We start from the raw sequence: 12,946 nt of genomic DNA on the forward strand, positions 1-12,946 counted from the left end.
ACAAGTTCAGGATATAAATGTGTAACATTAAGACAGTAAGAGCCATCAATATTACGTAATCATAGTTGAAATGTCCTTAAGGAAAATAAAATAAATAAAAAACAACCAAAAGGCAAGAACAAAGAGAAGAGGACGACAACAGGTATGTATATCCTAGCAATGTTAATTTGGATAATAGGTTTAAGTATTCATGTATTGACTTTTACAGTAGACTAGTATGGCAAGAAGTTGAGAGTAATTAGATTAGATTTGGTCAGTTTGCGTTTTGTATAGCATAAGTGTTGACCTTGTCATGTGTGTAAAGTATCATTAGGCTTGTGTTTTAGGGTGAGGGTGAAGTATTGGCCAAGTATTGAGGTCTTGATTCCCATATAAACTGCATTTCATAATAAAAATTTAGTTTGTTGATGGATAAATAAAAATGTTTTTCCAGTGCGATATTTTCAGAAAGTTGTGTTAAACAATCTGCAAATGTGGGAATGTGTTTTTTTTCACAACCTGGGAGTCAGTTGTTTAGCACTATTCGTTGTGAGATGTAATAATTTTCTGTGTGCTTTAGATTGTAATCTAGGGGTATCATTAAATAAAAAGATTATTGGGTCAAGTGAAATATTACAAAACAAGATGTAGCTAATTTGCGTTTTTATAGATTCCCAGAAGTGTTAGTTCTTAGAACAAGATGTGCTGCATGGAGCCAATTTGTTCGTGTTTTTTCCAACATCTGGTGTTACAAACTTTTAATGTTTTTGTAAACCAAACTAGTTTTGAGCTATGGTAAAGGGACAGTCTACTCCAGAATTTGTATTGTTTAAAAAGATAGATAATCCCTTCATTAACCATTCCCTAATTTTCCATAACCAACACAGTTATATAAATACACTTTTTACCTCTGTGATTACCTTGTATCTAAGCCTCTGCAAACTGCACCCTTATTTCAGTTATTTTGACAGACATCCATTTTAGCCAATCAGAGCTGGCTCACTGGAACTCTACGTGCATGAGCACAGTGTAATCTATATGATACACATGAACTAACACCCTCTAGTGGTGAAAAACAGTCAAAATGCCCTGAGAGAAGAGGGGGTCTTCAAGGGCTTAGAAATTAGCATATGAACCGCCTAGGGTTAGCTTTCAACTAAGAATACCAAGAGAACAAAGCAAAATTGGTTATAAAAGTAAATTGGAAAATTGTTTAAAATTACATTCTCTATCTGAATCACTAAAGTTTATTTTGGACAAGACTGTGGGAGGGGGAGTAGGCTGTTCTGCCTTAAAATGCCCAGGCCTATTTTTGGTCCCAGTCCAATACATCTATTAATTCTGAACCAAGCGGAGAATTACATTAATACACTACCGTGTAACATTCAACAGCATCTGCATTATTTTATAAACTCTAAATATATAACTAATGCATTATTAAAATTTCCATTTGGTTTGCTGATGGAATAGAGGGAGGTGAGGGGATTGTTGTAGGGTTTTTTTCTTAGGGTGATGTAATTTGATTTTATTATGATTATATATTGTTTATTTATAACTGGATTATGTAAATCTGTTATAACAAAAACCATAAATGAAGAATTCATATATAAATGTTCCATCTGTTGCATATTAGTAAGGGTGGGATTAAAAAAAAATCTCTAAATGATGATGAACAGCATCTCTTGAATATAATCTCACCCCTAGTTGGTGACCAATCTACTGGAATTACTTCCACAAGAGATGCAAACAATACGGATTATAGTAATTTTATTCTTACATTTCCTCGCTGCAAATTTTGGGTTAGAAAATGGCCCAAATCCATCTGATCTCCCAAAGCAAAACAACAACCAGGTATGATCTGGGAACTGAAATGCTGGTACTTACATTACTAATTTAGTCTCACTTACTGACATTGTTAAAGTGAGTTCCAGTTAACTAAAGTAGGTGGGGGATTGAAAAGTTGCTGTGTATTTAGTTTTTTAAAAAAAACTGTCAGCTTGTATTTGTTAAACCTAAATTCTCATTGTTTATTTCAGCTTTTCATATGATTTGGGGGTTCACAATATAGTTTCCAGTATTGTAATAGTTAAATTACAACATTTAGTAAGGCAATTAACCCATTAAGGGCCATTCTACACAAGTTTAGGGTTAATATATATAATATATAAATTTATGAGTTATTATTACTTGTTTTATTAGGTGAAATCCTTGTGTAATTAGCTTTATTACAGTCATGAATAATAAAACAAGCTTTGTACTTCCTGCTTCAGACACAAGCCACGGCTCAAGGTACAGAAACAGAGAAAGACAACGGGACTCTGGTGCTACAAGGTCGGCTCGCAGAAACCCAGCACCCCGAGCTCTCCGCCTCCAGACTCGCACATCCCTGTACTCCCCCCTCAGCGTGCGGCACACTAGAGTCAATGGCTGCCCGGAGACCTACGGTGCTGATCATTGGATCAGGAATATCCGGCCTCGGAGCAGCGCAGAAACTACACAAACACGGCTTCAGGAATCTGATAGTATTAGAGGCGACAGCAAGAACCGGAGGTCGGATACGCAGCGAGAAATTCGGTAACAGTGCTGGATTGTATAAGAAATAGAGCGGGATCATAATTACATAGCTCGATATATCTTACTAAAATGATGCTCTGCTTCACAAACCGCATCTTATCGTGCGGAAAACAAATGCGTTATTAAATGATTTTGAAGTGAAAGAAAAATAAATGTGTGTTTGACAGACAATCCTGACATTCGCTATAACGCTGCCCTCTTTGGCAGCCATTGGGTTATTGTACACTGCACTCACTGCTAATATCGCTACTAGGCGCGCAGTCTTGGAGATCACGAGGTTATTAGGGAGGAGGAGCCCAGTGCTGTCAGGAATTAAATTACAGCTGAGCTGTTGTACTGACACTGCACTGCTGCAGAACTACAGTACTGACCAGACCACTCAATGGCTTACCTCCCAACATTTCAAAATTCAAAGGAGGGATAGCCCGTCAAAAAATTGAAATGTGGTGGGCTGGAGCAGGGACAGGGCTTAAAAAAAATCATAAGACCAAAGTAATATAAATGCAATTCTAAATAAAGTCTTATCTTTTAATACTCTTAGGCAGCAAATCAAACACAAGCTCAAACAACTGGTATAGCTATGTGAGCTCTGTATTTAATTAGCCTTTGCAGAGACAGTGCTAAATATTTTTATCTTAATTGGACATTTTAACAATAGATTATTTAAAACTACAGATATATACATATACACACACACACACACACTACATTGCTTACATTTATACATGCAAAAACACACACTACATAGCATACACTGTCACTTATACATGCAGATACACACATACATACAGATACACACACTATAGCATACACTGTCACTTATACTTTGCAGATGATACAAAAATTTGCAACAGAGTGGATGTTCCAGGGGGGGTAGACAAAATGAGAAGTGATATACAACAATTGGAGGACTGGACAAACGACTGGGATCTAAAGTTTAACACAGCAAAGTGTAAAATAATGCATTTAGGGAAGAAAAATCCAAATGTTAATTACAGACTCAATGACACTTTACTGACTGTTACAGACGAGGAACAGGACCTGGGAATTATTATTTCAGATGATTTAAGACTTAGTAAACAATGTAGTAAGGCAGCGAGTAAGGCTAGCAGAATGCTTGGATGTATTGGTAGAGGTATTTGCAGCAGAAATAGTAAGGTTCTTATGCCACTTTATAGATCATTAGTTAGGCCTCATCTTGAGTATTGTGTGCAGTTCTGGAGGCCATATCTTCAGAAGGATATTAACAAACTTGAATCTGTGCAAAGGAGGGCTACCAATATGGTACATGGTCTAAAAAATAAAACTTACCAGGATAGGCTCAATGACCTAAATATGTATAGCTTAGAGGAGAGAAGGGAAAGAGGTGATATGATAGCAACTTTCAAGTACATTAAAGGGTTTAGTAAAACTGAGGCTGTGGGTATTTTATATAAAATGGAAAATTCAAGAACAAGGGGTCATGAGCTCAAGCTAAAGGGTAGTAGATTCAGGAGTAATTTGAGGAAGCACTTCTTTACAGAAAGAGTGATTGATTTATGGAATAAACTTCCTCAAGAGGTAGTAGCAACAAACACTGTGGGGGACTTTAAAAATGCATGGGACAAGCATAAGGCTATCCTACGAACTAGATAAGTTTATACTGTTAGGTAAGGTGGGGCAGACTTGCTGGGCCTATGGCTCTTATCTGCCGTCAATATCTATGTTTCTATACATGCAGATACACACATACATACAGATACACACACTACATAGCATACACTGTCACTTATACATGCAGATACACACTTATACATACAGATACACACGCTACATAGCATACACTGTCACTTATACATGCAGATACACACTTATACATACAGATACACACGCTACATAGCATACACTGTCACTTATACATGCAGATACACACTTATACATATAGATACACACACTACATAGCATACACTCACTTACACATGCAGATACACACTTATACATACAAATACACACACTACATAGCATACACTCACTTATACATGCAGATACACACTTATACATACAGATACACACACTACATAGCATACACTGTCACTTATACATGCAGATACACACACTACATAGCATACACTTTCACTTATACATGCAGATACACACTTATACATACAGATACACCCACACACACAGCATACACTCACTTATACATGCAGATACACACTTATACATACAAATACACACACACTACATAGCATACACTGTCACTTATACATGCAGATACACACACACACACACTATATAGCTTACATTTATACATGCAAACACACTAATGTTATCACCAGGGGTTAGAGGTCATCACTACCAGAGGTTAGAAGTCACCATTACCTGAGGTCAGAGAGTATACAGCCTTCTTACTCCTGCTTAACCCACACAAACCATTTCTTTTCCACAGGGAATCTTAACAGGTATATAACCCTGGGAGAGAAAAGCCAGCTGCTTCTGAATATGGGCCCAATAGCATTTTTTTATGCATGGGGCAATGCGGGACAGATGGCTACCAACCCGGGACAGCGGGAGAGACAACAAAAAAATGGGACTGTCCCGCAAAAATTGGGACAGTTGGGGGGTATGCTATGGGCAAGATTACAAGTCGCGCGTTATGATTTTTCAGGGTGCGATATGATCTTTTCGTAATCAATTTCCACTGCGCAGGTATTACAAGTTGTGAAAATCGCGATTGCGCACCCGGATTCACCTTTTACGCAAAAATTATTTCTGCGCTCGAAGAGCTGTAGTTTATGGTTTTGCGCAACATAAAAGTTTTCCGAAACACTTAAAAACGTTACATTACAAAGCACAGTTTCAACTATATTAACACTGTCTAATAAAAATTATTTTAAAGAAATATTGCACATAAAAGTTATAAGGGATCAAAGATATGAGATCTGGGACATTTGAAAAAAAAAGCCAACGCACGGATTTTACATTGACATAGATACACATACATAGAGGAACATGGATTTATATGTATAGAGATATGTTTAACTATGGAAATAATGAAAATATTTTACATTATAATCTTAAAGGGATTTTCAAATAGATATTCACATATAGATCTCAAGATATCCAGACATATATATATTTCACTATGAATAGATATATCAGTCCAAAAATCATCACATATATTGAGAAATATTTATTTAAAAATAAATAGAACATATTCCATTACGAAAACATTTTCGCAATATGAAATATTTGCATTTTCATGTACACTTTTCGAGAAGAATATATCATGGGCTTTGCGCAACAGATTAGGGTTTTAGTGTTTTGTCTTCTATTTGTCTTCTCCATTGACTTCTATGGGGAATACGTGAGCGTGCATGTTATTTGGCTGTTTGGATTACGTGCTTAACGTGCGCAAAATAAGTTATTTTGCAACTTGTAATACCTGTGCAACCCCAGATGCGAAAAAGCCATAACGCGCGTGGAGTTTTCTTAACTGATTTGCCACGCCACTTGTATTCTTCCCTATCTCATCAGCTCAAGAAGACTGCTCTCTATCTCATCAGCTTAGAAGACTGCACTCTCCCTCTATCATTAAGTCAGAAGACTGCACTCTTTCTATTTCTCATTAGCTCAGAAGACTCTACCTCTCTTTCTTGCATCAGCTCTGAAGACTACAGTTCTCGGGCAAAGTGCCACCTGGGAGCAGCCTCTTTTTGCCCTGTTGTGCTTTCACAGAGGAGAACTTTCCTGAAGTTTCCTTTAATTTCCCTGTCCCCTATATATCATGTGACATCCATCAGCCAATCACAACCTCATATATGTATATACTGTGAACTCTTGCACATACTTAGTAGGAATTGGAGCAAAACAATGCACTTCATACTAACATAGTAACCACGGTTAGCCTTGTCTTCTGGAGAAGCAAGCCCAAAATGACTTCTCCAAAAAATGCAGGTGGTGGGTGGAGGTTTGCAGGATAAAAACAATTGCAGCATTGTTTAAATTTGTTTAGGCTTGGCTGATATTTTATAGCAAGATAAGGAATATGTTGTAATTAAAAGGTGTTTAATTTTTTCTCTCTCTCTTTTTTTTTTTTTTAGCAAATGGTCTGGTTGAGATTGGTGCTCAGTGGATTCATGGACCATCTCCTGAAAATCCTGTGTTCCAGCTCTCCGCCCAATACAACTTACTTGGCCCAGAAGCCCTCCTTGAAGAGAATCAGAAAGTGGAGGTAGGAGGTCACCCCAGTGGCGTTCATATCATCTACAGCAGCTCTGGCAAACAGGTCAGTCCAGAGTTGGCTATGAGTGCTGAGGAGCTGTATTCATCAATCCTTGAGAGGAGTAGAAACTTTACGCAAGGTGAGTCTCATGCAAATGCCAGTGTAGGAGGTTTCATAAAACAGGAGGTTGCTCTGAGTGCTAAAGGATGGGACAGAGACGAAGCTGATTTGAAGATGGCTTTTTTGAAGACATTGTTAAAACTTGAGAGCAGTGTTAGTGGGACGCACACTATGGACGATGTGGCACTCGGACCCTTCGGAGAGTATAAAATGCTGCCAGGGCTTGATTGCACCTTTCCTGGGTAAGTTAAAGATTAGTATGACTGGGAGACTATCTTACATCTCTGCACTTTTGCTGTATTGTGCCTTGCTAAATTCTTACGGAGGCCTAAAACTCTGCTCCTTACGCCACAGGGACATTGCAGTAAATAAATATATATCATCAAGAACGACACTGCTCTCTCTGGATTTAAAGGGACATAAAACAGGTTGAGATCTGTGCATATCCTTAAAGGGCTAATTAATTAAAAATAGTTTGCATAAAAAAATGTTTAAAAATTACTGGGAAGTATTTTAAAATATTTTTAAAAATAAGCAAAATTACATAACTTAGCTGCCTAGTGCAGCCAACTTCACCCCCATTTATCAGTGTTTAGAGACAGGCATTGTATTTCAACTGAGTTCACAGCTTCTAGGCATGCTCCAGCAGATAATCCCGATGCACGTTTGTATTCTACCAAAGCAACAATAGATATAGATACAGCCACAGAAGGAAATGTGTGGGGGAGTTAGAGCTTTACAATTCAGAAACTAAAAATAAAGGGTTAATAGCGAGGCACTGCAGTATAAATTTGCAGGTAAAGTAATTAAAGTACATATTATATTTTGTCTCTATCCCAACTTGTTTTATGTCCCTTTAAAACAGTGAATCCTCTTTATAAATGTGACGTTTTTGGATTGACATCCCCAAAATGTCATATTTATGAAGAAGATTAAAGGGATATTCCAGCCAAAATTGGAATCCACATTTATGCATTTCAGTTTTGAATAGAAGCATTTTTGTAATATACATGTATTAGTAAAAATACTTCTAATAAAAGTTATAGCTGTTTCAAAAGTGTATTTAAGTATGCTCCGTGCACCAGCATTTTAAACACAGCACTTGCTCAGAGAGCCTAAGGTGCTTGTACTATCTGGTAATGACTCAATTGATAACACAAAACAAGCCCCACTTGTGCTCTGAGCAGCTGCAATATTTAAAATGCTGGTGCACTGAGAACATCTAGCTGTGCTTCAAATATACTTCCAGAGAAAAATGTTAACAATAAAACAGTGATAACGGGGGGCGGAGCCTGCTCTCAGTGCGGTAGGACGCGTCTGTGTGAAGCTCCTGAGACTAGATAGATTTTATATGATTCTTTTAGCAGAAAATCTACATTATTTTATTCTCTAAATGCTCATCTGTAACACTGAGATCCGACAGATGACACGAGTGGATGTTTCGACTGCGTCCTAACCTATGCTCTCTGAGACAGCTGTGAGACACAAAACTCCTCAGGCCTAGCAGCCATTTTACAACTACTACACTTAAGAAAAGTGCGGATCTCCTTATCCAAAGTCTGTGTGAGTTGTGATTCATAGGTCTGGGGCTGCCGCACAATTACCCCCCCCCAAACTCTGGGGTTACGCAATCCTGTGACAGGATTATTCCTAAACACTAAAACATAATTTGGGACTTTGATACCTGGCTGTCCGCCTATCACTTGTTTCAAAATGGAGGGTCTCTGTAGATGGGAGCTGTCAGTGAACCGGCTCCTTAAGGAACATTTTCGAAGCTTGAAACAGGACTTATGTGCTATCCTGATGACTGCCCAAAACAGCAATCGGGTAAATTTGGAACACACAAGCTCGATCATAATTGGTGACCCTGTACCTTACCCGACGGAAACTGATATATTAGAGGTCCCCGTTCCCTACTCACAGGGAAAACTAACCTGCGCATCCCCAAAGGAATCTCTGCCTTTGCGACACCCCCTGATGAGGAGACATACTGTGGAAGAATGGCCAGAACCTTTAAGACCTGACACCACATGGGAGTGTGATTTGTCGGAAGCAAAGTCGGAGGTAATGATTAATTCTGGGCCTGCTGTGGAGAGGGCCGGTCATACATATACCTGCGAAACAGTGCTGGCTGTTGCTCTGCAAAGGAAAACCGAACCTGCTACTCCTCTACATATGAAAATCCTGATATTTAACTGTGGTTGCCCACTTGACCGGCACAGAGATTCCAAAGACGGCACCTTACTTTTACTCCGCAAGGCTGAAGCATCGCAGTGGCGATCAGTTGGATCTGGGGGACTCTGGTCACGAATGGCTTTGCTGGTGTCTGGAACGCTGCAGAGAGGGTTTGTTCATACTGAGCAGCTACACCTCCGTAGGGGAATCGGGTGAGATTTGTATTGACAGCCTCCTAACTTTGTGCCATCACTAGAGGAGGCTTCTGGCTAGGGGCCCCTACGAACTGGACTATTGGGTATTATAAACAGGTAGGGAGTCTGAACGGCTTGATGGAGGTTGTTGATTCCCAGTAACTCAAAACTTCTAAATAAGTTAGAATTCTATATATATACCGGGAGGTATGTGTTTACCTCAAGAGACCTCCATAGTTTGGACAATTTCAGGACATTCTTCTTTTATTACAGTCAATGCCCCATATTATCCTTCATGAGCAGATATAGGCTAATCCTCATGATCTTATTACAACATTGTTCACTATTTTGTAGAGGAAGGGGGTATCGCTGACAGGTGGATTGGGGCGCTATGCACTGCTCTTTAAAAAAATAAAAATAAAAATAAGCCCAAGTGTACTATGTTCATTTTTATGTCCATCTTTATTTTGCCTAGTTAGATAGTCCAGGTCATTCTTGTGTAGACTCAAGTTATAATTATACCTTATGTGTGATGTTTACAACGTTTAAGGTTTATGTACTTCTATATATATATTTTGCTATTCCTAAGCCCCCTTTCATACTTTTAGAGGTGTGCAGGCGCCTAATTTATTAGCCATAGCGAATGTTTGTTTGAGAATAATGAGACATAGTCTTACAGAGTTGACACTGTACTATACGTGCTATAATGCACATAAGTCCATGACTATTAATTCACTTACCCAGATATAGTTATAATCTTTGCAAGGTTTGATAATACACTGCTTTAAATATGTTCTCTCTTGGGGGCTACCTATCTACTAATACCTTAACCTTGTCCTGTAAGTAGTTGGATGATTTGTTATAAGAAATTATACTTGATGATGTGTTCTTCTATATCACTATGTACAGCGTAATTTTAGGTAATATTTTTCTGATGGAGGTCCTACATCATATCTCTCCCCAATTCAGGACCCCTTTGAAGTACTATTAACATCAATATATTCAGCCATCTAGTTGCGCCAATCCTCCAAGTGACCATGCAGAGATAGTACTATGCGGGCCTATAGCTAACCAGGGCAATTAGCTGTACCGCCTCTCACTATTAACCAGCCCATGGTCACTACAGATTGTTTTAGTCCCGATCTAACATTTTAGTCAATACCCGACCCTCTCTCCTTAGAGCATATATAACAGTCATTGCCATTACCTATTGAATAGCACCACACTACCTAGGGGTTCGCTATACATATAGCACATAATATGGCAGTCTTAAGGGTATTCGTTACAATATCATACAGCCTCCCACTATTATAGATATTTTAAGCCTGGGTGGATAAGCTGCATACATCATCTGTATTTTCATGGTATTATTAAATATGTCCCACAAACTAATAATTTTCAATTGGGGTCCAAAAGTGACCCATTTTGTTATTTTATCTCTTCCCCTGAAATTCCCCACTCTATATTAAATTCTTGTCTATGCGCCCATAAGAGGCCCTTATTTATCATTGAGGAAATTCATTCTATTTGTCTTTACATAATGTTTTAAGGGGACATTTCTAAGTTAAAAATCTGAGGTTGCTTTTCTATTTGTGCAGCGGGTTGATAATTTGTATTAGTTATTCCTATATTCTATTTGTCCATCTTGTTGCGTATTTCAATTGCTGTCAAACCTGTGATATTACCTATTTATAACCTCAATAAAAATGTATTTAAAAAAAAACAAAAAAAAAACAGTGATAACTTTTACTAGAAGCATTTTTGCCAATACATATATATTCAAATATGTTTCTTTTCAAAGGTGTAATCCATCTATGTGCTTTCAAATTTTGACTGCAATGTCCCTTTAACTGTTTGAATCCAGAGATTGTGGTGTCGTTCTTGTTGATGTTTGCAATCTCCTACCCCCTGGTACAAGGAAGTTTTGTCAGTGAGAGGTTTTAAACATTAGATTTGCTTTTTCATGTAAAAGACGCAATAACAATTCTTTATGTCAAGTTTGGAACTGTGCTTGCAATGACATGCTTGTTCTGTTGGACCCCAAGTAAAATTATTAGTCTGAAAGGGCCTTTTAACCCTTTCACTACCAGGACTTCCAGACAAAAACTTGCCCAAAATACCAGAGCATTTTTGTTATCACTCCATTTAAACAGAAATAGAGCCTTGTTTTTTTATTTACCTATCAATTTTTTTTTATTTTTTTTTAAAGTAGACAACCCAAGGTATTGATCTAGGTCCATTTTGGTATATTTCATGCCACCATTTCACCGCCAAATGCCATCAATTAAAAAAAAAAAATTTGATTTTTTTTTTTACAAACTTTTGGTTTCTCACTGAAATTATTTACATACTGATTCTGCAATCATTGCACAAATGATTGTAAAATTATCTCTGGGATCCCCTTGGTTCAAAAATAGCAGACATATATGGCTTTACCTTTGCTTTTTAGTACTTAGAAGGCCGCCAATTGCAGCTGTGCACCACACTTCAAACATTACTGGCAGTGAAGGGGTTAATGTTAGCTTTAGTGTAGAGATTAGCCTCCTACCTTACACTCCCCACCCCCTGATCCCTACCTGATCCCTCCCAAACAGCCCTCTTCCCTCCCCCACCCCCCACTGGTCACCCCCATCTTAATGGAACACTGAACCCAAATTTTTTCTTTCGTGATTCAGATAGAGCATGCAATTTTAATACTCATATTATCACATTTTCTTCATTCTTTTGGTATGTTTATTTGAAATGCAAGAATGTAAGTTTAGATGCTGACCCATTTTTGGTAAACAACCTGGGTTGTTCTTGCTGATTGGTGGATAAATTCACCCACCAATAAACAAGTACTGTCCAGGGTCCAAACAAAAAAATAGCTTAGATGCCTTCTTTTTCAAATAAAGATAGCAAAAGAACGAAGAAAAAATGATAATAGGAGTAAATTAGAAAGTTGCTTAAAATTGCATGGTCTATCTGAATCACAAAATGAAAAATTTGGGTTCAGTGTTCCTTTAAGTACTGGCAGACAGTCTGCCAATAGAAAAAAAAAAAGTTGTTTTTTTTATCCTGCAGTGTGGGATTGCCTCTCAAACCTCATCTAAACCTACCCTGCCCTAACTATTGCAGCCATCTTAGGTATTGGCAGATATCTGCCAGTACCTGAAAAACTTTTTTTTTTTTTAATTGTTTTTTTAAATTTTATATGCCTCTATAGTGTAGTGTCCCACCCACAATCTTTATTTTAGGATGCCCCCACAACCCGTAGTGTAGCTACCCCATCCCTTCCTGTCCCTTTAAAAGTTTTTCCGTAGCGTAGGGCCCCTTCCCACTCCCTCCCGCCTCCCCTGCTGGGCCGCCTCCTGCCCACACCTCCCGGCGGCTCCAGTAGAAGATCATTACAGACGGTGACACACACAGTGTCACTGTCTGTAACGATCAAACATCTGCCCTTATATGGAGGCAGAGCATAGATCGCGCTCCGGCTCCATATGCGGGAGATGCAGTACGATAGGCAAAGTACTGCAGGACATATATATACGTCGTATTGGGTGAAGGGGTTAAAGGGATACTAAACCCAAATAAAGAAACCAAGAGAACGAAGAAAAATAGATAATAGGAGTAAATTAGAAAGTTGCTTAAAATTGCAAGCTCTATCTGAATCATAAAAGAAAAAAATTGGGTTTAGTATCCCTTTAACCCCTTAACCCAA

The 12,946-nt window shown here is 38.2% G+C and overlaps 1 protein-coding gene across 1 annotated transcript in view; it reads left to right on the forward strand.

Moving 5' to 3' along the window:
• The first annotated feature begins 1,694 nt into the window (after nucleotides 1-1,694).
• PAOX (polyamine oxidase) overlaps nucleotides 1,695-12,946 on the forward strand; it is a 28,926-nt gene continuing 17,674 nt past the window's right edge. The window contains exons 1-3 of the mRNA XM_053692197.1: nucleotides 1,695-1,830; nucleotides 2,250-2,553; nucleotides 6,636-7,119. Coding sequence (XP_053548172.1) covers nucleotides 1,720-1,830; nucleotides 2,250-2,553; nucleotides 6,636-7,119 — 899 coding nt within the window. The 5' untranslated portion in view covers nucleotides 1,695-1,719. The remainder of the gene's footprint in view (nucleotides 1,831-2,249; nucleotides 2,554-6,635; nucleotides 7,120-12,946) is intronic.

This window comes from Bombina bombina, chromosome 9 (assembly GCF_027579735.1).
Source record: "Bombina bombina isolate aBomBom1 chromosome 9, aBomBom1.pri, whole genome shotgun sequence".
In the NCBI taxonomy this organism is placed as follows: Eukaryota; Metazoa; Chordata; class Amphibia; order Anura; family Bombinatoridae; genus Bombina; species Bombina bombina.